At 36.9% G+C, this 27,021-nt stretch overlaps 1 protein-coding gene and 1 long non-coding RNA gene across 2 annotated transcripts in view; one reads left to right on the forward strand and one right to left on the reverse strand.

The window, feature by feature from the left end:
* The window catches only part of LOC141910220 (uncharacterized), a 50,540-nt gene extending 26,168 nt beyond the window's left edge, over window positions 1-24,372 (forward strand). Inside the window, exon 4 of the long non-coding RNA XR_012619870.1 lies at window positions 24,283-24,372. This is a non-coding gene — a long non-coding RNA (uncharacterized LOC141910220). The remainder of the gene's footprint in view (window positions 1-24,282) is intronic.
* On the reverse strand, window positions 77-19,760 carry LOC141909914 (uncharacterized). Its single transcript, XM_074800599.1, has 21 exons — window positions 19,677-19,760; window positions 19,018-19,164; window positions 18,860-18,940; window positions 18,691-18,778; window positions 18,568-18,608; window positions 18,334-18,404; window positions 18,157-18,245; window positions 18,004-18,084; window positions 17,308-17,401; window positions 17,117-17,230; window positions 16,959-17,027; window positions 16,671-16,769; window positions 16,542-16,591; window positions 16,280-16,396; window positions 16,010-16,087; window positions 15,643-15,714; window positions 15,468-15,539; window positions 15,294-15,392; window positions 14,514-15,211; window positions 600-1,046; window positions 77-147 (listed from the first exon to the last, which is right to left on the reverse strand). The coding sequence occupies exons 2-21, from the start codon at window positions 19,139-19,141 to the stop codon at window positions 77-79; spliced, it is 2,655 nt and encodes an 884-aa protein (XP_074656700.1). The 5' UTR covers window positions 19,142-19,164; window positions 19,677-19,760.
* Window positions 24,373-27,021: the final 2,649 nt, after the last annotated feature.

Raw genomic sequence — 27,021 nt, forward strand, 5'->3', positions numbered from 1 at the left:
ACTAATTAGCTTCCGTCATATGCGTGTTATTACTGCTTTTGTTTATTTAATCTTCTCAGACTCAGGAGTACAAATCTCAGATCACATTCTTTACGTTACATATAGACATCACACAAGATCCGACGTCAAACAGTAAACTACGATTGACTAAAAAGACAAGAAATGAAAACACACTAAGAAAAATACTAAGTAATCAACTCACGAATAATCAAGTCTAGTAAGACCAGGAAACGTCCTATAACCTTAAGGGTATCAGCCTCTGGCATGCGAGTGCCAATCTCGAAAACCAGTGATACAACTCTCTCAGGAGATTTACACAGAAAAAACATACGTCAATATAGCCTATACATCCTAAACAAACAATAGAGAATGCACTCACCGACAGTGAAGCCTCAAGAACTGAGGGTAAAAATAATATATTGGGCAGGTCACGAACTTTCTAAACACGCGCCCGCACACTCCACACTAGACTGCGGACCCGGACCGGACAACGTACCGGACGTAAAGTAAAATAGAGTAAAACCAAATGGTTAGGAAAATAAGCCCGCTACAACCACTGCCGAAGTTCTTAAATCTCATCACATCGTCATGAGATGTACTTCTTTCTTCGCTTTCTTGTACTTTTTCGGTCTCCTCAAAGTTTCTTAGCACAACTTTAAATTCAAAGAACGTAACCTCTTTGTCCTTTTGTGTGATAAAAACTGAACAAGTTTTATATGAAACCGGTAATCCTTTGTGGACCATAGCGACAAGTAAACTGTCCGAAATATTTTCTCCAGCCGTTTTAAGGGCTGTTGAAGCAGTCTCGGCGCGTAACATATAATCTGTGACACATTCCTCTTGCCCTTTCTTTAACGAAGTCAGTTCATGGTAAAGTCCGATAATTTTTGGCGTTCCTTTCGATTTATAGTGTTCCCGTAAGATTTCTTGTGCTTTACAGCCGTCGTCTATCGCATCCCGTATTACAAGGGACATACTCCTGTCGTCCAAACAGTTTATCAGTTCGGCGTAAGCTTCAGCATTTTTATCTTGATCGGGCTTCTGCCCTGCTGGCAGAAATATCGTATCATGAAGTTTCTGTAATCTCAAATAACCTAGAAACTTCGCTTCCCACAGTTCATAACGCTATTCGTCACCATCAAACACCAGATTACGCCTGGGCCCATTACCTGTTGATGTGGAGGCCATAGTGTCCAATGATGGAAATAATTTGTGGGGCTAAAATTCAAGAGACAAACGCTGTTGTTCTTTACTATACTACATGTATAATTATAACTAAACTTTATTCATCAGTTTCTCATCATCATGGGATATCACAGGATCTTGAGTCATGCAATTCCACGTAAGGTAACCACAAGAATGTCCAATACAGTTACAGCACATCATGTTTATAGTCAACACACTTTTCGTCCGTCGTTTGTTCGTCCCTCTCAAAATTGTAGCTGCTAACATGTCCTATGATTGTGGTGAGTTCAAGGTCATTGGTTATTGTATATGGTCACCAGGGGCATTGAATAGTGAAATTCTTAGATTGTTGAGCATTTGAAACCACTTCCCAAGTGGGCATGGTGTCCCTGGACCCCTAGTTTCGATTCCCTGAAGATGGTTTATTTCAGCGATACTGGACGTTTACCATGTCGATGAACGACAGTTCATTGGTCCGGGTTTTTTTAAAGTTGTGCACATTTCCGATCCTTCGGACGTGACTATTTGTGAGCCCAGCCTACACTTATATTTTTACATTCCTCAAACTATCGAGGTGATTGTTATCCTCCTCTTGTAGAACTTCCTGTACGGTTGTGCGCAAATGGTTTAATCCTCCTTATGTATATATCTTCAGCCTATGTAATTCCTCCGTCGCGACCGATCAAGGCTCATTGAGGTCCTTCTTGTCGACAAGACATGGAATTATGGTGGAATGTTCATTAGGCATATTGCGCAGTTGCCGCTTTATATCATTCACCCATTTCTGGTCGATGGCTCTACATCATAAATTTACCGGAGGTTCGCACAAGCACATAAAGCTAACGGTAAATCTGCCTGGAAATATGGAAAATTAATTTTGTTACAATCAACACTTGCATAATTCAGAACAAGAAGCGACATAGATATTTCGTTGGCCCACCTATTTCCAGTATCTTGTTCCTTTCTAAGAACAGCACAGTCCCTGTGGTTGGAATTGTATGTCACATTGCATCGTGCTTTTTCTTTCGCCAACCAGTTTTCGATTAGATCTTATTAGTTGAATATCACCATGTTGTGACAGAACTATAAAAAAATACTCACAGCTAACCGTAACACAATGCCTTTTAACAATTTTGATGATGCGATGGTATGTTTTGTTCTATTCGGACAACCATTATTTACAAATCCTTCGTATTTTGGCCGTAGAAATGTAGTAGTCAAATCTCCATCAACCCACACCATTTTTGCGTCGGCAAACTTGCCTCCCGACATCAATTTCAGGCAGTTATTCAGCTTGCTAAATACTGGTCGGTTTTCATTTTTCATCTTCTCTTGAAATTTCGGCTGTTCCAGGTACGTAAGGTAAACAATCGTTATAAAGTTATCGATGGGGCATGTGTTTAGCAGTTGAATGCCAGTACTCAGTGTCCCACCCCAGGATGGCACATTCGGTAATTTACTGCTGCTCTTCGAAATTGTACCAATAGTGCCACTGGTAAATTTCAGATAAGTCACTGTCTTGCAGCTTCCGACAGCTTGGATGCCAGGAATAACCTCCAGGATTTCGTTACAACTTGTAATTATCGGCACCATACAGGATTTGCGCCTTTCCCCGGGCTTGCTGATATCCTTCACTCGCGTTGAATTAGTTGACGTATCTGCAAAGAGACATATTGTAATCATGATTAAAATGAGTTCATTCATTTATTACGTACGCATAAAATTTGAATTTTCCAGCCCCCCTCCCCCTCTGTACGCAAAATCGGCCATTTTTTCATATACATTAAGCATTAAAGTACGCAATTACACTGACCCCTCCCCCTCCCCTAATGCGTACGTAATAAATGAATGATCCCAATGCAGTATTCACGAAAATACTCACAGACCATCATGCACCCCAGGCAATAGAAACCTTCAAAGGTGATACCTTGTTCCTCATCACATCGCAGGGCCGCTCACGTCACTCCCAAAAGCCTAAATTTTAAAAAAAAATTCACGCCCAAACCCACACCAGACATGTTTATGGTCGGCGGCTTCTTCTTTTTAAAGTGATGACATGTTGTACAGTAATCTTTTTTGACGCCTTATGAAGGCTACCATTATGAAACCTTAACGATGTTAACCATTCAGCGTCGTTTTACAAAACATAACCGTAAATCGATGTGCAAAACGTCACAGGTCTATGTGTACACATAATAGCTATTTGGCAAAATATTATTGACAAAGATGTAGAATGTCTTCCTGTGATTATATAATGAGCCCTATTTGAACGTCGAAATATTATATTGCATTGAATATCATGGGAAGACGTATTGTGATAGTGAAGCAACTGTACATTTAGTTTATTACCTTTCATAACTTCCTCCAATAATGATATGTAATTTAGCGAGTGCGCATTCAATTCAACAGAAAAATCATCTTAAATTTTACGTATTATTTGAAGTGACCCAAACTATCATTTCGTTCAAAAAAGTCATCGACTGTCTCGCCTTTTTTGTGAAGGTCCCGAAAAGTCAGTTTCTTTTTGAAGCCGCCTTAAAGAAAGAATGTGATTCAAACTGTTCCCTAAACTATTCAATTATTTGTGAAAATTCTCGAAATTAACAAATCATCAAAGAATCGATGAGCAGGCCCTTCAGGTACTAAAATATAAATTGTTTCTTTTGCTCGTCCGACCATCCTCTAGCGTCAGACTTCCGAATCCATGTAGAGAAATCAATTCCGTTTTGTCTCCCTGAGAACTTCCAAATAGCTAGAATATCCGCTAGACTTGTGGAATTTTCTATCCACTGAGCAAATAAAAAGGAAAGATCCTCTGTAAACTCAATCCTTTGACTAGTGGCTGCATTCTGAATTCTTTCCGCGGGAACCATATTTAACGTTCTATTTCTAAGTGTCCTATGCAATAATACAAACTAGATTAGTCAAAAATTAGAAATTGTAATGACTGAAACAAACTGAAACTAAATAATAATTTATACACAACTAAAACTTCAAAACGGCGTTGCCTTCATTTCAGAAGAAGAATTGTATCCTTTATCATCCATCTACTGAAATACCAAGCAGTTTACCCTTTATAACGTTATAATCCGTACTAGTATATCATCGCAATAAACTGTTAAAACTATTTTAAAAATATGCTTCTTACGAGCACATACACATAAAACTTCATAATCCATTATACTCTCTAATACCACTTAAACGTGCGACCCTATACAACTTGAACAAAAGCGCAAATAACTAATCTACTTACCAATATCTCATAAATCAATATCCCAGTACACACTACAATTTTACTGTCGAATTCAGCTAAACACGAAATGAATTCCATTTGAAACGCTAAAGCAAAGCTTAGTTTCTGTATCAAAAAACTCTCTTAATAACACAAGTTACTTAGTTACCAATCTAAAAGCGCGATATAATTTCTTTAGAAAAATTATTCCTAGAACGAAAAACTAATTAATCACACAACCACTGAATTTTCAAAATAGCTACATGGATGGAGTATATCCCGAAATGAAATACCTTAGATTTCGACAGTATACACATGAAAAAGGGTCCTGCTTTTCTGCACCAAATCTGTCGTGCGGCTGGGAGGGGGACGCCCGGAATAGCTGTGGGACAGTGGTCGTTGTTCCGTCCAGGTCGTATGTACTTCCCCTCCTGTCTTGAACGGCGATGTGGAAACCCTAGACCAAAATAAACTAAACATAGACAAAATATCCTTCCTTCTTCTGTTCATTGATACTGGCCAGGACATTTCTCACTACGCTCATACTACGCTCTTACTATCCAGATTATTAATCTCTTGAGATGTGTTAAATCTCAGCAAACATATGAAGTGGCAGAAGTATTTCCCTCATATGAGGAAGAATTCATGAAGAAAATCTCCACTATGTCTTTTAATGTATGGTAAGCCATTTTCCACCAACTTGCTTTTAAATGCAGTTGGGCCACCTTCGGCATCTATTAAACAAAGTTTGTTCATTTGCAAAATTTCATTTTTTGACATACATCAGGGGCGGATTTAGAGGGGCGTGTCGACCGTGTCGCCCAACACGGTCGCAATTTTAAAGTGCCTTTTAATTTTTTCTCTATCAAAATTTGCTGTTGTAACCACCCGAGATACACAATAGATATTTTTCCTAAATATATAACCTATGTTTCTTGACTAAATGCCTCTCAGAGATGCTCAGAAAGCTCTAAAATGATTAGTAAAATTTCAAACATTTTGCTGATACGCCTTTCCGCCCTAAATTAAGAATATATGCCCTTTTTATCGGTCGACATGGTCACAGCATGCTCCTGGATCCGCCCCTGTACATTCATTTGCAAAAGTTTCCCATTTGTAGTCTTTGGAGCTCTTTGTATTGCACATACTAGACATTCCTACAACCTCCTCAGCATTTGCGATCAAGCTGACTTGGTTTGATGTATTAGGTTCTCAGTGACATTCATTTCAAAATGTCTATGATACTGAACCGAAGCAATGGAAGGAAATACATGCATACGTGTCTTTTTAAAACAATGATGGATGCTTCGATATTTTTCATTGTAGTTGGAAAACAGACACATCGTTTTGCTTTTGTCGAAGTGTGGACAGAGTATCATTCCTTCTAACTGGTTCTCTGTTTTTACTCATTTATTCTTTCCATGAATTTACTGTATTAGCAGATTTCCAAAAAAGTCAAATATCCCTCGACTACCGTGCACTGAGTCCTGTCTTTAAGGTATTTGTAGTCATAAAAACATCTGTAGACAACCTATTAGAATATCGTGGTCAATGGGATCAAAGGCAGCCGAGAGATCAAGCATAGCTAGAAAGAAAAACTACATCATTGTTTTCTAAAGCACAGGTGATACCATTAGAAACTTGCAAAAGTGCAGTCTCTGTACTGTGACAACTCCTATAAGCTGACTGACAAGGTTCGTGCAACTGATGCAAAATAAGATGATTGACTATCCTAGCAGCAATTACTTTTTCAACTACCTTAGATAAAAAAACTAGAATTAGACACTGGCCTAAAGTTATTGAGAACATTATGGTCTAACGTTGCTTTCTTTAATTATGGGTGAACAATTGCATGTTTAATTAAGTGCACTAGGAAAGACACCACATCTTAGAATAACATTACTCATATCAACCAATATTGGTAACATACCTGATGTTGCAAATGCAGATTATAGAATAGTTATTGGAACTGGGTCTAGAGAACAACTTTTTGACGGCATCGTTGTCAGGATTTTTGACACCTCTGAAAAATGTGTATGCTCAAACTCAGATAATAAAGGAACATAATCCTGCTGAACAATAAAATTTGGCACTACATCATTTGAATCCAAATAAGAGCGAACATCGGAAATCTTATTATAGAAAAAATCACTGATTGTCTGTCTGACATATGTTTGTCTGACGTTGAACATTTTTTGTTGATAATAGTCAGTCTTTCGATAGTTTGATCATACGGACAACTTTGTTGTAAACATAGATTAATACATTAAATGTATTTCAAGACCTGTTGAGCGCCATTGTTTTTCAAGTTTGCGGCATAGCTGTCGTGCTACATTTATTTCATCCATGTGACACTTTGAACAGCCAGGCCTAATAATACTATCTTTCACAACAAGTGGAGATATTTCATTCAATAACTTTCTGGTCAGGAATTTTTCACAGTCACATTTTGAACAAAATGTGGTATGTTTGATGTCGGATGCTGACATGCTGAAAATGAGAAGTTTCATCAATATGTAGTGTGTTTTGCTGGGTAAAACGTTTTCTAATTAGACGGTGCACAAGGGAAGGACCAGGGTGAGTAGTTTTCCAAGTAGACGGTGCACAAGGCGAGGGAAGTAGACGGCGCACAAGAGAGGGGCTAGGGTGAAAAGTTTTCCAAGTAGACGGTGCATGAGGTTATGGTTTAAGGTTGCACACAAAGTCCACCGATTAGAGGGAGGTCCATTTATTTATACTCACATCTCGAACGAATTGAAGCAAGCGATTCTTTATCGTATGCACGTACGCCTTAAGTGAGCCCAGGGTCTTACCAATCACTCTTTCTGCTTCCAGCCAATTTACTACGGAATGTGCGTTTAGTTCATCATCACAGAAAGTGATTAATTGACGGCTATCACGCACGTATGATGGCTTTTTTTCTCCTTGACCATTCCATGAACAAAGACCTGAGAAAAACATGTAGGACTAACCCTTTCGTATCATCAGATAGACCTTTTTCTTCGTTTTCCTCATTTTCCTCTCCATCGCTTTCCTCCTTCTCCATCTTCTCTATATCACTTTCTTCTCGGCATTCATACTAGTCTTTGCACTTTCGACTTCAGAATCTTAACCACTGCTTTGATCTAAAGACAAAAATGAACGACATGGTAATTCCGTTACTATATCAGTCGGAAAGTCACTAACACCTGATGTTACTTCTCGATTCACATTTTGTGTGACTTGAATGTCTTCAAACCAATGATTACTGGATGTTGTGAAGAACACATTTTTTTTCAGCACTCTTGCAACAGTCTCTATGCATGAAGTCTCTATGCATGAAGTTGTCACACTTCAGTGATCGTATCTTTTTGCATTTAGACACGCACATGCAATATCTATTTAGAGAATCTGCAATAGAATAAAACAATATCATTCATCAGTAATTAGAGTAAAACCTCATTTATGCAAATTAGCAACTTACCCATTTAGGGCTATTATATACCTGAGTTCCAAGAAGCTTCTTTTGGTTTATCCTTGTCAAGGATGTTATCATGCTTATGTCCACCTACAACAAAGAATCCTTCACAAGGACTTGAAACTGCCTTGCCATTTTTCCATCTTTCAGGATTACTCCTTCATAGCATGTTGTCCCGGTTTTAGTACTAAACAGTTTAGTATTTTTCATTGCAAATGAGTTTCATCTATCTAAAAACCGATGATTACTTACTGGATGTTGTGAAGAACACATTTTTTCCAGCACTTTAGCAACAGTCTCTTTGCATGAAGTTGTCAAACTTCAGTGACCGTATCTTTTTGCATTTAGACACGCAAATGCAATATCTATTTAGAGAATCTGCAATAGAATAAAACAATACCATTCATCGGTAATTGGAGTAACACCTCGTTTATGCAAATGAGCATCTTATACATTTAGGGCTATTATATACCTGAGTTCCTAGAAGCTTGTTTTGGTTTATCCTTCCTTGTCAAGGATGTTATCATGCTTATGTCCACCTACAACAAAGAATCCTTCACAAGGACTTGAAACTTCCTTGCCAATTTTTTCAACTTTCAGGATTACTCCTTTATAGCACGTTGTCTCAGTTTTAGTACTGAACAGTTTAGTCTTTTTCATTGCTGTCGCCTGATAATGATAAACTGATTTAGAACTCATTGCATGTACTAGGGCAGATTTTTTGGAAGTGTAAAGGATAGGGAGGGGTTGAAAATTGGTAAATTCTTTGGGAGCATTCAAATAGTCCGTACAGCCAGTTTTACCGTTTTTTAGACCCCCTCCCCATTGTATGATCTTGGTACTTATTTCATTGACACCGCCCCCAACCCGTACGTATATTTTGAAAGCCCTGCTCAAATCAAAAAATAAGACATAACATAACACTTAATCCAACTTAATTGAACTTTTGCCCTACCTTCACTTAAAAACATCGGGAGTCGGTGTGTCTAGGTAGATCGTCGCTATTCAAATCTAGCGATAGAGAAAAAAAGCGATACCCCGTGCTGTGTCTCTATCATGTTCTCTATAACTGGCCGCTGTAACTTTTCGGTCCCAAATGCTCTAATGTCAAAGTTAAATCCTTAAAAATCCAATCAGTGATGACCAGTATTACGGTAGGCCCGGTACAGATTTGTGATGACGTTTCATTTGGGTCGCCAACAGGAAATACATGGGACATTTCTTGCATGATCTCTGTTCCAAAATATTTTTCGTTACGAGTATATCATATGGGACCTCCAATTAATACTCTTCCGTTACAATATCTGGTTTTCATTTGCCCGCACCGAGTGCAATGGATTGCCATAATGTACCATCATATACAATGTTGCCATCGGATATATTTCCTGGCTCAACTTTTAAACCGGTGGGGGTTTGAGTCAACGGATATGGTGCTGGTAAGAATCTGCCACCGACGACCTTATGGATACCGCCATTGTCTTCAGGAAACACGGATTTTCATCTCATCAGTTAGTACAGTTTTTTCAATTTCTTGCAATTTCATCAACATGGCTACCTCTGCGTAATGCGTGTGCGCAGTACTGCTTTCGTGTTTCCCACTGCGTACAGCAATGTACGTCGGGCCACATTAAGATACTGCATTCGGTTTGATGATACATCCCCCGAAGACGGATGGTATCAAATTGTGTTTAGCAGCGACAAAAAAATCATGGTCAGGCAAGTTGGCTCTTTAATTCATGCGCATCAATAAGGGGGCCGGTTTATTTGCTGCTGTAAGCCCTATTGGTACATGTGCCTTGTCATTACAAGAAATGACACAAAACACTGTAGGCCTAATAGATGACGCAACTTGCTTTAAGTGACTGACGGTCGTATAATCAAAATTTGATGCTGGGTGCTTCTTCCTCAGATTATTTTGTGCCCTCACAAGCTTAACTGGCACTGTATTTTTAAATAGCACTTGCCCTCAGTAGACGTGGAACCTCAAATATGCAGCAGATCGACTTATTGTGTACCCTCGTTTCTGCAATTCAGTTTTCATGTCATCTTGTGATTTACATAAACACAATATTTCACTGCGTCGCCTATTATCTGCCAATGCATCCTGGGTTAACAAGGTGACTATAATAGTTTTTAGCAAACCTGGCTGGTCAACTTCCAGTCGGGGCCTCCCTTGTTCTTTTCTATTGAACGTCTTAACTTGCTTGCCACCTCCGGATTTATTTCGGATACATTTTGAATTGCATCTTTCAAATATGTCACTGAGAGGGTTTTAGCTCAAAACCTAACTGACGCAGTCCCTCTTAATGACTTTGCTTCTTTTCGCAACTTTGTTGTAAACTGCACACGAGAGTGGCAATCCTTTATCACTTAGTACAATTCTGTGACTCTTACTGCCAAAGCAGGTTCAATGTCTGGCTTTACAAAATGATGGGTCACAACTTTGACAATGGAATTAAACTGAAATAGATATACAACATTTATTGATTTGGGTCGACCAAGCCATCTCTATTACTTCGAATAGAACGCTACCCAGCTTTAAGTTGGTGTGCGGGAATACCAGCTGGGATAATAACATTGCTGAGGTGAGTTAAGATGGCTTCGACTTTCTGTAAATCCTCTTCTGCCGGCCGCAGTTTAAAACCGCCAATACTGGCCATAGCCTGATCCATCCATAAATCAATTTGCTCCTTGTGTGTCTTTGCATCGACGGATAGAGGCAACATATAAGATGTGTCATCGACATCATCTTTGCAAGTTTCAACAGCAACCTCGCAAGCAAAGTCAACAAATATCACATGAATGATATCTAATCTATCTTAAGAACTCATAATGAGTTAAAGAGAAACACAGCACTCTAAAGTCTGTATAGATAATAAAAAATATACTTACTTACTTTGAGTAAATACAAAGTAACAGCACCTCACGGGCCTGGATAAATTTGATTCAAGACAGCACCACACGAGTCCCTTAAAAACGTCTGAATTCTTCCAAACAGTAAAAAGTAAACAACCAAAAACTTAGCTGAAAAAAAGAAAATATTAAATTTAGCCTTATGAAAATTACATATATAAGGCGTCGATGAAATAAAGAAAATAAGGATACCTAAAGATATGAATGGGAGAATTCATCTTCCACATCTACATGTGACTAGAAGAAAACGGCAAATTTACACTTTTTGCAGCTTACTAAGTATTTTTGAAATTACACACACACGATGTAATAGATAATAGATAGATAATAATAGATAATAGATTTAATCCATTATAGTGGTTATAATGGCTATTTTAACTTGACTTGAGAGGACATCAGGTGGCCTAGCTCGCTCATATTTGGTAGAATATACGTGATAAAGGTCTTGTTGAGACCAGAGAGGACTGGTTAAAAGCGTCGTTTTCTAATCCATTCTTCACTGTCTATAAGGATGGAAAACGGTATTCGAAAAACGCCTAATGAAAAACACCGAATCGGAAAACGCATAACGCCTAATTCCTAGAAAATGACCTAATTTAGAAGCTGTGCTATTTACCGATATTGTCACTTTCGTTACATACTATTTAGTGATACTCACAATCCAATTCAATTACATAACGGAAAAATGGCAGCTTTCTCAACCGATGATATTAGAAAGATCAGAAGGGTTAGTATCAAGAGGGTTTATGGTTAAATACTATGGGGTAGGCTTTACATAGTTACAAAATGCGGTTTCGGAACCTCGCATCGCTAGTGCTGCGGTAAAACGTTACGCTTACACTCCGGTGTTAGCGTGTTCGACTCCTGACTTTTTGGGGTATTTTTCAAGAGTTTTTAAGTCCATACAGTCAATGTGCATGACGAGCCTATTAGGATCTACCCTTTAAAACCGGCCTTGAATTTTGAATGCCGGAATCATTAGATGGTCGTGCATAAATATTGTACAACGGCAACGCGCACGAAGACTGATAGCCTTTCTCAAATAATCCTCCAACGGTTCACATCCACGCTATGTGAGTCTAATTCAGATTAGGCCTACCAACGAGAGATGTAAATGATCTCAGCCCCTGAACTCAAAGACAAAAATAATAAACTAAGTTCCATATCAAAAATAAATGTCTTTTATTATCATGAAATAATAACAAGATTTATTAGCAGTATAAAACCGGTACACTTACGTATCACTTCGGTACACTCCCTGATTTCTTATCAACTTCTCTCTTCGTTACACATAATTGAGTCAAGGGAATTAAAAATATAAGAAGTTGTGCATGCATACTTTATGGATGGCCACGTAGGCTTACACCCAAGGAAATACTTGTACTTTAACAACTGACGTATTTACCTAATTAATATGTCCGTAAATCACCAGCAGTGGACAGTGGAACTAAAACATCAATTTTTTCATGCATTTTACGCTATATTGAAGGAATGTCAAAAGTTCTCTAATTTACTAAAACAGAATCGGAGAAAAAAGTCTTCATTTTCTGTTTCCAATGTCTAAATTACCTACAAACCATGATAAAAATGTTTTGAAAATACACGTATCTCGGTTTGTAGGCATAGAAACAGAAGGCATATTTTCAAACTTTATTGACACATTGATCTGGGACATTGGGAAGGTTGGTACTTTATAACCAAAACTGAGTTACTTCACCCAAATAAGGTTAAATAGACATTGGAAGTATTAAATGAAAAACTGAAAAATGATAAGTTTTCTTACCAATGCATAAATACATATATTTCTTCACTAATCAATGCATAGGCTACAAACTGGTACACAAACTCGATAGATCACACTCGATCCACTGAAAATAAGAGTTAAATGATAATCAGAAAAATTGAATTCATTGATCTAAAATCAAAAATAACCTTTATGAAGAAATTGTTGGTAGTTTTTCAAATGGCCAACAGTCATTGATGCCTGTAAACTTGCAGTAACTTTTACTGCACCTGGAACGAAATTAGGATATTTCTTATTAATACAAGAAACATTCAAATGGTAATATGTATTTTGTCGTTTGTCACTAACACCTAAATTATTTGTATTCTTATCTAAGTATGTGCGGTAATCTAATTTTCGTACAATCAAATCACTTGGAGTTAATCTATCAAAATCAGTAAATTCTTTCCTACATCCATAACATTTTTTAATTCGCACACCAAGTAAGAATACAAGAAAAAAACCATCATCAGAATGGGAAATACTATTATCACAACCAGGATTACCACGATATCTTCTAACAGTTTGTCCCTTCATTCCAGCAGCAGATAAACTCACCCCAACCGTCGCTAGACTAGTAAGATTTGTCTTCTTATTACATGATTTGTGCCAGATTAAAAATTCTTTGAGAAATTTTACTTTTTCAGCAACGGCTACAGAATGCGAACATAATGAGTGAAATTTGTACTGAGGGCATGTACACGTAAACTTGTTCTGTTGTAAATAGAAATTAACCTGATTGTTTCTATCTGAACTTTCACTTACTACACTATATTTTAGAACTGAGTTATTTTGACTTGGTGCATCAGAAATATGATTATCAAAACTAAGAACATGGGCTGCCTTTTTCCAAATCCCTTTCAAAACTGCTTCACTAGTCTTTACTGAGTAGACAGATTTTGCTTCGTCACATGACACTGATAATGAATGGGTACCCGTGGTACCATTAATATTAGATGAAGAATTAAGCAATTCGTGCATAGTTACACAATTAGCTTTCTTCAAAAACAGTTTTTTTTGGTCAATGCTTTTGTCTAAGAGGGAAGGGTCTAATAAAATATGTTTGAACTCATCTCTAACTTCAAAATATTCACCTATTCCGGCATAAGCCATAGCTATGCTATCTCTTTCAGCTTTTACTAAATTGTAAATTGAATTAATAAAACTGGAAATACCCATTTCTCTACTTTGAGCCCATCTTCTTAGTTTCGCGTTGGTACTTTCTGATACATTTGTATAAAATTTATCGGGAGGAAAACCTAGGCCAGAGGATGAGCGTACAGTAGAAATCATACATTGTTTCATCATTGTCATCTGTGACTTGATATAATTAATAAACGGAAGAATACTCGGAGAAAAAGATGAAACCCATGAATCAAATAAATCTACAGCTTTCTCATCAAAATCATTCAAATCATAATCAATTAAACCCTTTACATTTTTGTTGCCAATTACTTCAGTAATAATACGTTTCTTAGCTTCCTGGGGAATATCTATTGTGTTTAAGTGGGTTTTTAGGTTTTGATGAAAATGTCTTGTGCACCTTAAATGAATAGCACTTGGAAAAAACTCATGTGCAGCTTCACTTAAAGCGCTCTCCCCATCTGTACCAAATGAAAGGATATCTTGCAAGTCCGGACATTTTTTGGTTATTGCATCAAAAAGTTCAGTGTAAACAGATTTAGACTTTTTGAAATGAATTAGTACTGGGCCAGTAAAAATAGGTGTCTTACCAGTAGATTTAGTCTTAAAATGTAAATGTCTATAGGTAATAGGTGTCACATCAAATTCTCCAAATTTAAAAGTTGGATCGAATGTTATTGTGGCCATGTCAACAGGATCTGATGAAAAGCGGTAAATATCTGTCAAAGTTTCATCTAAATACAAAATTATACATAAATCAGGATGGAGTTTAATGTCTCGGATAAAAAATTTCAATTCACTTTTGGAAAGTTCTAGAACATGGTATATTTCATCATCTTTTTTCCCATGAGTAACGTTTCTATGTTTTTGTGAAATCTTATAGGCCTGAGATCTTTTGGGAATGTCTGCCAAAGAAGTTATTCCGAGAATTCCATTCTGAGAGCTGATGATACTGCTGACCGCTTCACTTTGACTTTGTCCAAGCATATTGTCTTTCACTTTATCCACAACACTTGGTTTAACTCGGCTGTATGGTTTATTATTGCGAGCATTGCCATGGGGAGCAACTTCTATTATGTGAGGTTCTCCAGAAAATCGATATTGGATAGAAGCCCTCGAATTTAAAATATTGCCTGATTTGTCAACTATAAATCTAATTTTTTTCCCAAAGTCTGGGTATTTTTTGTGGTTCCAATAAGTTGTTTTCAATATAAAATCTGCTGCCTGTTCATCGCAGAATACATAATCGGAAGTTGTACTTTTCTTGACAAACTTTTTAGTTGTACCCCTATTTTTAAAGACTCCATTGCCATCACATTTTAGGTCACTTTCAGGTACCTCATTCAATGAAACAATGAAATGCATGTTTTCTTGACACCGATATGGTACTTTTGAGCAAATTCTATCATGTTGTTCCAGAAGTGCTTCACAGACATCACTGACGGAAATTTCTTTTTCAGAGCTGAAAACAGGGAGGCATCGATCTTCATTCAGATATCTAAAACAAAAGAAATCAACAATTCTCTGGAAAGTGCGTTAGAAATTATTTAGAATCTATACTGAATTTTGAAATAACTTACTTAATAGTATGACTATGGGCATGACACTCATCATCTGACGATATCATTATTGGTTCAACCTGAATCTGATCACAGGTATCCTTTTCTGATGAATGGCGCCTAAAACAGTAAAGGATAATTCGTTTTAAAATATTTTTTACAGATGGCTTGGAATATGAGGAATCGATAACCTACATAATATTTTCATAACTCGGTAGTTCATCAGATTCAGAATTTTCAGCTGATACAATAATTCTAGGAGGCTTACTATGAAAAAATTAAAACAATTATAATATATTTTCTAATAGTGCAGCAAATTACCTAAGACCTAAGAATGAAAGTAGCTTTTCATATACAAGTTGAAACCTACCTTGATAAATCTTCTTCATCAGATGATGTCGAGATATCAATGTATTCTGGCGAGTTTTTACTGGGGGATGTACTGCAATATCCAATTTTTATAACAATAGCCGACTTACATAGCTCTGCCCCCGAAAATAGCTCAGTTTCAGAAAGTGGCTAATTGAATAGGGTGGATATATATATATATATATATATATATATATATATATATATATATATATATATATATATATATATATATATATATATATATATATATATATATATAATATATATATATATATATATCCCTGAAAAACTTTATATTTTGCATGTAGAATTAATGAGGTTAAATTGGAGAGTTAAGGGCTTTTCATATACAAGTTGAAACCTACCTTGATAAATCTTCTTCATCAGATGTCGAGATATCAATGTATTCTGGAGAGTTTTTACTGGGGGATGTATCAGCTTCACTGCAATATCCAATTTTTATAACAATAGCCGACTTACATACATAGCTCTGCCCCGAAAATAGCTCAGTTTCAGAAAGTAGCTAATTGAATAGGGTGTATATATATATATCCCTGAAAAACTTTATATTTTGCATGTAGAATTAATGAGGTTAAATTGAAGAGTTAAGAGAGATATTGCAAAATTTCACTGACCTATCATTTTCGATCTCTTCCATATATTCATTTAAATGCTTATCTACTTGATGGTCTATCATGCCAGACTTCGAATGCGATGTAAACATACATAACTTGCACTTCAAGTTTGTACCCCTAAAAAGGAATATTTAAATCCTACATAGATTCATCTGTTCAACAGGGTTCTAATTTTAAGCCATTAAACACATATAAATGTACACTGGAACATGTAGTAAAGGTCTACATGGATCATAACTCTAAATCAATAATCTGCACTTACTTTGATCGTTCCACCCTTCTTTTCTTATTTGACATTCTTACCATTGATTCCTACAATAACATTAAATATTGGAACAAAATCTCATATATTGATAATCTATGTCAATGATAATAAATAGAAATTTCCTACACATTTTTTCTTTTTTTGTTTACATGCAACTTGATTCCATATCCAACGGTGCTGAATTTCTACTTCCCCAACATTTTCCAGAGTTGTTGGAAATTCATCCTAAAATGATTTGATATAGTAATATTATAAAAGGAAACTAGGGGTCCAGGGAATGCAACCACACCCACTTGGGAAGTGGTTTGAAATGCCAAACAATCATAAAATTTCATTATTCAACACCCCCCCCCCAGAAATTGGGCTATAAAATATTTTGAAAGCACATGGTGGTTGAAAGAATGTAATGCTTACATTATCCTGTTCATAGAACACAATATATGAATCTCCATCGAATTGCCGAGACATATAAGTTGAATCATACTAAAACAAAACATGAATATTTAAGTATATTGCCAAACCAAAAACTGTTACCGTAGTTACATTAGTGTCAGGTGTATCATCTTACTTACATTATCATCATTCACATAAAACCAATTGCAACCATATTTAACCACACTAGTGTAGTGTCCAGATCTGGTTGAATGGCCACTATGAAGGACAATACTTTTCAAAGAATAGCGCACCTGCGAAGAAATAAGGTCATTATTACCTATAACTGGTTTTCTCAGTATCAAAACTCAATAAATAACATATTACATACTATTTCTTTGCCCATTTGACCCATCAGTTTTATAGGTGCGTGAATGTCATGCGCTAATCTTTGAATTGTCCTTGAAAAGCTATCAAATGCATAGCTGGAAATAAAAATGGTATATGCTTTTCATGTAACTAACTGCCAGCTTGAAAATGCTACCACCATTTAGGCAACCATTATCCACTCATATAGTCGTATACGATTGAGAATATGATAGAAACAGCGATTAAGTATATGTGCTCTGCACCAGAGGTGTATATAAATCTTAGAAAGAGATATTTGATATGAAAATGAGACAAATACATGTAAGCTTATACAATCAAAAAGAATATCTGAGATGTACATGTATAGAATGAGAATATCATAAAAATACATTTATCAACATAATAATAGTGTCTAATGATAATAGGCAGAGGATACTTAGCACGAAGACGGTAGATCTGAAAAAAAACAGAATGTATCATTATGTATTAGTCGCATGCACACATTCACTGTATAACACATGTATAGTATAATTCATCATTACATGTCTCCAATGAGTGATGATTATTCAGTCTAAGTTGAAAACTCAATCAGTTATTGTCTGGGAAGCCAATTTAAAACCGTGTCTATGCGTCGGCAAGACAAATAATGAAAAACAACTGTATATGTACAGTGCTCACAAAATTTTAAAACCGGTACCCTCAATATTAAGAAACATACCGTTTTAAGTGTATCGCCATATATTTTCCACTGCTTTTCCCTGCTAATTTTCGCGATTGTTTTGCAGAAGAAAATCCACACCTGAAAAAAAATCACAAAACTAACACTATGTTAGTGGAATTACAAATCGTGAATTCTACAAAAGACACATACCTGCTGCAACGAAAATCTATAGTTTCACTTCGATCCATGATTCCAAGACCTTTGGGGATGTTCGACACAAGCGAACCATCTGTAGAATCCTGCAAAAAATGTCAAAATTATTGTGCGAAGATTAAAATTAAATTAAAATTGTCATGAAGCACAAAACCACAAAATTCAAATACCAACCACGCATGGCAAAGAGGTGATCGGCGTATAATCAGATAGTTTATTTTCGAACCCACATTGTTCACATGTCGCTGAAATCATGACAAAAGATCACTCTAAGACGACAGTAATAGATGGCAGTAATTATCCATAGGCCTATATAAATATATTCAGTATATAAGTCATCAGATACAGTGGAATGGCCAAAACTTTTCATATGATAAACAATCAGTTTATTATTCAAAGCATGCTTACTCGTCTGAATCCATGTGGATTTGAACATATCTCCTAAAACTCTGAAAAATAAATTGTCATCATTGCATGCATGAAATTCATTTATGGAGGCCAAACCACATACATTGGAGGTTTAATACTTACAAATCTTCCTGACGAATTTTTCGTAGGAGTCCTAAAAAGAACTCCTCGGCATCTTGCTGCTCGACTTGACAGCCATTAGGTATAATTTCTAGAAATATATTTCTTTATACAATACAAACATACAGTGCCTATGCGAGTAACCCATAAAAAAACAGAATTTTTTAGTTACCATCAACGTATTCAAAAAGAGGTTCATTATTTCCGTCAAATGCATCTGCCAACTTGCATCGATAGCAACATTTATCAGAACCTATAAAAAAAATGTAGATGTATCAGAAATTGAGCCATGAATTTAGGCTATAAGTCCTTTTTTAGTCCATTACTTACATTCTTCTACAGCGGTGTGCCTCTGCAAACGCTCGACAAACTCGGGCAAACAGCGGAGTGATTGAATAACTGCATTCATATAACAACTGCAGTTGTTCAAATTCTCGAGGGAAACAGGTTCCATAGGAATGGTTAATTACAGTGAAACTAGAAGAAACAAGGAATTAGTGTCATAGGCCTATGTGAATTGAATGTGGTGACGTACATATACAGATATACAGAATTAGATAAATACTAAAAATCACTGAGCTGCGTGACAATTGAAGGAAAAAGGTTTACAGAAAATTCCAGATTCGAACCCTCTTCTGTATGGACCCTTTTACCTTTTAATCATAAACGTCATTTTTTAAAATTATAATAATTAATTGATGTCCTCGATCCCATTTTTATAATAAAGGCTAGAATACCACTAAGTTTTGGTTAGGTTAACTGAGTGTAATATTAGTAGTTTAGCTGACCTGTATACTGTAAGTCGTTAGTAGATTGGAAGGATGATAGAGGCTAAAAAGTAGGCCAACATTCCAACATTCAACAAGTTGAAGCAGCAAAAATAAAAAATCATCGCTGACGCTAGGCCTATAGTACTACTTATTCGGCCTACGCAAGTAGTAGAAGTAACGAAGGTTAAACATTAAACAATAATCAAAAAGAATACCTACTGCTGAATAATCAATCAAACGTAGTACCGATAATCGTGTTTTTGTAGCGTAACCAAACGAACGTCGAACGTTAGTAGAAACGGAACAAGCGGGGCTCCACGCACTCTTCAACCGTAAAAATGTCAATCCAATTTATTGCAAAAGACCGTATCGGTTTTTTGCGTTACATAGTTCACGTAGGGATTTAGGTCAATTTCTTGGATATTGCTAGGAATTAGGCGTTATGCGTTTTCCGATTCGGTGTTTTTCATTAGGCGTTTTTCGAATACCGGATGGAAAAGGTCTTCATTGAAATCACAGCGGTTGTGGATATGCTTGAATTTTACTTCCGGGTAGTTGATTAATCTGCGTTGTATTACCTGCATCACATACAACAAACTACTTTTATTCGATTCATTTTACCAAAATGTGTTGCTTGCAATATTATAGTTTATATCCAATTCCTTAGCTGACTTAAGAGTACTCAAACCCCTCTAGCAGGTGGATGTTACGGTTTAGTTCCAACCATTCTTAGTCTGGTGATGACCGAAGGGCTTGACCTATAGTTTTATGGACATTCACATGATCACTGGTTGTTTTTTTAAATGAAACGTCTTCTGATTTACATCTTTCAACAAATTACTAATAAGTAAGGCTAAGGCATAATCCTCTGTTTTTCCACCTGGCAAATTATCAATTTGCACGATTGCAATAAACATTTAAGTTAACTTCAGACACATGACTTCCATCAAGTGAAGTTGCGTCCCAGGCGAATTGAACAACTGAAATTTGTGAATTAATGAACGTTTTGTATTGCTCGGATCGATAAATGAGTCAAGAGAACTTGTGGCGCCGTGTTTAGTGTACTTTCGAGATGTCTAAAACTATAGAGACAATTGATTAAATTTGTCGTAGTTTTATGGATAATCTATTGAAATATAAATCAATTCCAACGTATTCAAAATTTTGATACTTATTTTTTGCAAGCCAGAGGATATACTGATGAAAAAAAGACTTTACTTTTGATGTGCGGACGATTGCTGCACTGTACTAATTTGCATAATTGAACAACGAACAGATAAACCAGATTTCTTAGGCGTATAATCATATAATGTGCAGCTAATGCAATGCTTCTAGCGCAACAGACTGAAATTTACCAGTGTCCGAAGAAATAACGGATACAATGCCGTGGTGACTTGCATGTCTTCGGCGCTGCCATGTACCATCAATGGATACCATGCAGTCACAACTAACTTTTGCTTTAACTCTTCTGCTGCAGCAGCCTTCTTTGCAATCAAGAGCAACAGCTTTATTCACACCATGGTTGTGCTTACGATGTTGTAGGTAACTTTTTGTGTCATTGGTGAATTGGTAAGCAGAAAGACTTTTGAACTGTGTTATAGTGTCATATGACTTTATAATTATGCGAACAATTCGGATATTTACCTCATGCGTAGAACATTTTCCTTCATCAGTCTTTTTAGTTTCAAAACTATTCACTGATTCTCTCACGCGTTACATTACAGAGATATTCTATGCCCAAGGCCTTGTTTAGCATTGCGATCGATCTAACAGCCAACATTGCTTGCATATTGATGTCATTTTAATAATATTGACGGGTTTTAACACAGTCTGCTGTCAATTAGAATAAACCCTTCTTCATGATGGTGATGATCTAGCAGGGGGTTCAATGGATGATGATGCTTAACTTGTCTGAGGCTGTTCGTTGTAGAAGAACCTAAAAAACACACACACGCACGCACGCACGCACGCACGCACGCACACACACACACACACACACACACAGGATTTAAGTTGGAATATTTAATTACTAATCTAAACTAAACTAAACTAAACTGTATCTAAGACAGCTGCCAGTACAAGAAAATAGAAAATATACATTTACAATAGACAGGCAAAAAGTCCACAATGAGTTCTGTTCGGCCACCTGCGACACGCGGAAATACGGTAACGCGAAAATACACCAACGCAAAGTACGCAAAACGCAAAGTACGCGAAAGGTTGATAATCCTCTGTGGTCTGACGAACGAACACCGTCACGTCACGGCTGACGTAGATCTCACGAATTAATACACGAATGGAAAGACGACAGACATCATCGTCATCGACTCGAAGTACATCTAATACCAATAACGCAAGGTATATTCACATGTTGAATAGACTAGACGGGGTCATTTGGCACGGACCCTAGTCTTTCACAAACACATCACGTTCAATGAACGGAAAAGAAAACGTTGATCAGTTGAAATACACGACGACTGATAACTACTAGTAGGCCTAGACCTAACTACGGAGAAGGCCTGTTCTTAAATCTTAAAAAATCATAACGTTCTCCAGCCCATGTATAAAAATCCAGGCAGATGAAAAACTAAGTCTGCTGGTTGGCTGGTTGCCAAAACGAAATCTGGCTCTATGCACTCACATGTTACATCAAACCATCTGACAGGCTACAATTCAGCTCAAACCACTGCTCCTAATCAACTACTACATTTTGAGCAACAAAATGCTTACTAATATTGGCTTTTACCACCAAAATTGAGGAAAACTTTCAACATCTATTGTGTTTTCCTTCCACATCATGGCCGACTGAGTACACGTGTTCAGTAGAGGGCAGCACTATATAAACTATATCTACAGAGGCTCACTTGCCAGGGGTTAGAAAAAGAAACTAATAATGGGACTATGGAACAGAGGCTGTGAAATAGCCGTCGGCAACTTGAAAACACAACACAATATTTGACCATTCTTTGCCAATATTCTTGTATTTGTCAAACTTTATCCATACATGACAAACCAACAGAGATGATGACCGTGTCTTTAACAGGTCTGGACTGTTGCTGGACCAAAGCCCTGGCCACAGCTAAGTCCACTGCATTATCAGATTTAAGTACCTTACTGTCTGAATGTGTTTTGTGCAGCTTGAGCACATAACCACTTAAGATATCTCCTCCAAACAAACCTGTATGTGCATATGAGTCATTAACACCTGGATTCCTTGTTACTGGCGTTGAGCTGACTTGGTTTTGTTCTATCAGGTTCTCAGTGACATTCATTTCAAAATATCCATGATACTGTACCAAAGCAATGGAATTTGTTGTATTAGCGGATTTCCAAGAAAGTCTGTCTTACTTGTTAACCCTTAACTTGCCGCAGTTATTCTATTTGACAGAACTATTGAAATTTTGATATGCTCCCTTACTGGATGTTGTGAAGAACATATTTTTCCCAGCACTCTTGCAGCAGTCTCTTGGTTGTCACACTTCGATGACCGTATCTTTTTGCATTTAGACACGCACATGCAATATCTATTTAGAGAAGCTGTAATAGAATAAAACAATATCATTCATAAGTAATTAGAGTAAGACCTCTTTTATGCAAATGAGCAACTTTTAGGGCTATTATATAGCTGAGTTCCTAGAAGCTTCTTTTGCTTTATCCTCATCAAGGATATTATCATGCTTATGTCCATCCACAACAAAGAATTGTTCACAAGGACTTGGAACTTCTTTGTCATTTTTCCAACTTTCAGGATTACTCCTTTATAGCACTTTGGCCCAGTTTTAGTACTGAACAGTTCAATCTTTTTCAATGCTGTCGCCTGATAATGATAAACTGTTTTAGAACTCATTGCATGTACTAGGGCAGATTTTTTCGAAGTGTAGAGTATAGGGGGGTTTAAAATTGGCAAAGCTGTTTTATTTATTTACAGCTTTCGAAGGTTCTGTTGTAATCTTTCGACACTGTATTTTTCAATGATTCTCTTTATGTCTGAATATTTCTCCGCTACTGACACCATCTTCCAAGCTGGCGTGTACATCCCTGATTGCTTGGAACTCATCGGTCGTGTATCTTGAATGCCGTTTTACGCGCTGGAAAACAATATGGATAAGAATGATCCTGGAACTTTCTTCCTCGGTGAAACAAATGAACATGAACTTACCACCGATACATCTGTCGCGCTCGGTGCTACTTCGTTTGGTTCTTCATCTGAACTTGTCCCGACTGGTTGGCCACTCGTTGCGGTTTCATCTGATTGTAGACTCGTTGCGCTTTCGTCTTGTTGGACACTCGTTACGGTTTTGTCATGCACAGATTCATCTTCAAAAATTGTCTCTTTAGGGGGCACTTGTACTGGACGCCCATGCGATGCGTTCAACTTCCTGTAAAACGAGCTGAGAAAAAGAAAGAACTGGTTATGCTTGGCGAAACAAAATCGAGTCCGAAAGTCCGTTTGACCGCTTTGCTGACACTTATCATTCCTTTTTGGCCGTCTTTGAGATAGTAGAACCTTTGAACAGTCTTCTCGGCTTCCAGTATGTACTGCGACAGTTGTGTTCGTAGTTCGGGACGTTTATGTACCAGTGCTGTCATTATTGATTTATGTATTATGGTTGTTGTAATCCGACTTTTGCTGATAGTGTTCTTGACATTTTGTTGTAACGGTCTGGAAAACATCGTGAAAGATTACTCGCTGAATTTCCTTTTGCAAAATGATTGATATGATTACTGACCAGTTGAGGTAATGCGAAGATAGAGCGCCTCCCTCAAATTTGGGCCAAATTGTAATATCCATTTCCTTAACAAAGCGTTTGGTGTACAATTTTAGGTAGTCGAAAGGTACCGCCTCCAAATGGATAAATCCAGCACCATACTTCGCCATCGTCTTATGAGAGATAACCTGAAAAAGGAAATATGCTAAAAATGTAACAATAAGTGTTCATAATAAAGATAAGAACTTTCGCTATGTTTCACAACTTCCCGTTATGTATTTATCTATTTATTTTCCTATTATGTTTTTGTAAGAGATGGTCACTCTTCAAGAAACTCAAAGGTTGGGAAAAACCAAGAGAAGAAATCGGAAAGATGAATACTTTCAGGGAATAATTCATAACAGGAAGTCTCCTCATGAACCCTGAAAGATTGTTATCCGAAAACATCCTTGAAGAAAAACAACTTTGAGAATAAGGACTAAGACATATGTAACTAAAGAGAATCAGTGCTAAGTATGACTTACTTAGAAAATTAATCCCTCCCCCATAGTTCCGAAATCTTAGTAGGCTAATACACACCTAAGAAAATGCACCGAGACTCATTAATTAAGCACATTTTTGCCTTTTATAGAGCCTAAATTATAATAATGATAATAATTTATTTTCTTATAAAGCCCAAGTCTAAAACATAATCATTGCGCTTGACATTAAAAAGAAAACATACATAAAATAGACACATATAAGAAAAAAAATTACATACTAGTGGAATACTTGACTAGAAGTTATGACAAATATGTTCGATTAAAAAGAAAAGTTTTGAGACTAGTTTTAAAAGATTGAACAGTAGGACTAGTTTTAACATGACTAGGAAGCCTATTCCATAATGCTGGCGCCGCACACCCAAAAGCCCTCTCACCAACTTCCGATTTGACTTAGGTATGACTAGATTATTGGTTACTGAATTGGATCTAACCCTGGGTTGCCCAGAATTGCAGAATTCATAGAAAAAATTTTGTGGCCATGGGATTATAATCATTACCATGCAAGATAAACAAATATTACAAAATTTTTGGGATGTGGACCTCTTGACCTACATTTCCATCATGGGTCATATGTGACCCAGTGGGCAAAACAGGATACAAAACCTTTAAAAAACTTGAACTAAAAACTTAATTCAATAGCCATTATCTTTATTTTATAATCATAAGGCTTTCCAACTGACAATATTTCTATCATTTCATATGATATTCTTTATAACAATTACGACTACTTTGAAACAAAGTGTCACCTGACACTTTTCGCACTTAGTGTCAGTTTTAATTTTACAGATCATACATCGGAACCTTGTGTCAGTTTTTATTGGCCAGTGAGCAATTTGGTCGTACCTAACATCATCACATGCAGCATTTCTCACCATTTTTCTTGGTGGTGGGGACATTTCATCCTGCAGTGATGGGCGACCTGGCCTTCCAACTTGGGTTCCAACCTCGACAAGAGCTTGGGCTAAGATTGCCTGAAATTTTCTCAATTTCATATGATTTTTGACTGGCACATTGTGGATTCTACAATCCCGTCTGTACAAAAGCCAGGCATTTATACAGGCAACAGAGTAGAAATGGAAAAACAAGATGGTATACCAACGCCTAGTTCGGTACCTGTATTTACATCTCGTCAAATGCGAATCCAGCATATCTACTCCGCCCATAAAGGCATTATACTCTTTGATCATCTTTGGACAAGGAACATCTCTATATTCTTTTTTTGTTTTATCCCATCTTCTCACTGTGGAATCAGGCAGGGGACCAATGTAACTAGACATTAAGGTAACTGGTTTTGTGTCCAACCATCTGCAACATACCACTTTTTCATTTTTTTCACAGAAATAGTTATATGTTCCTCTACCTTTTGCTTGCAACTCTTTTTCAGTTGGCAAAGGACATTTTGCCACACGGTTTGCCCTAACAGTCCCAAGGTAATATAGTCCTCGAGACAGTAGCCTAACAATTAGTTCAATCGATGTGAACAAATTGTCAGCTAGGATCTTGTACCCACAATTACTCTCAAGACTTTCACACAATTTCAGAACAACCTGACTACCTAAAGGAATTCCTGTCTTTGCATCACTCTTGCCCTGGTATACTTCAAAATCATGCAATAGACCTGTTGTGTCACATCTACACCACACTTTATACCCCCAGGGATGTGGTTTGTTTTTGACATACTGACGAATTCCACTAAATTTTCCCTTGTAAGGAACCATTTGTTCGTCCACACTTTGACGCTCATCAGGGGTTACTAATATACACTGTTCACGTAATTTAGTGAGGAACGGTCTCAATTTCCAAAGTTTGTCTGCTTTTTTAGCTTCGTCATCAACTTGATTATTGTCCACAAAATGTAAGGCACTGAGCAACAGTTCGAATCGATTCCTAGTCATAACATCACATACGGGTCCATATCTAATTTCTGTCTCCCAGTACATGTGAGTTGAAGGCATTTTGACAAGCCCCATTCTAAGATACATACCAAGCAATTGACAGATTTCTTTGGCATTTGTTTTGACACACTTGTTGGGGCCAAATTTCTGAGCGCTATATAGGTTCGTGTGTGTTACTATCATGTCTATCATCTCACCTGTCACAAAATGTGATAGATACTGCAGTGGAGTGTCAGTCACTCCATAATCATTAGTAAGTTTGATAGGCTCACCAGTAAATGCATTAATAGGTATATTGAATTCACACTTAGACCATTTGTAATTCACAGTTTTTTTGCGTACAAGCTGTCGAACTCCGGCAAGTTGCGCCAATGGCACATCGTCTTCACCATCACTACTGTCTCCATCCGTTTCACTT

The sequence above is a fragment of the Tubulanus polymorphus genome, chromosome 8 (genome assembly GCF_964204645.1).
Source record: "Tubulanus polymorphus chromosome 8, tnTubPoly1.2, whole genome shotgun sequence".
Lineage (NCBI taxonomy): Eukaryota > Metazoa > Nemertea > Palaeonemertea > Tubulaniformes > Tubulanidae > Tubulanus > Tubulanus polymorphus.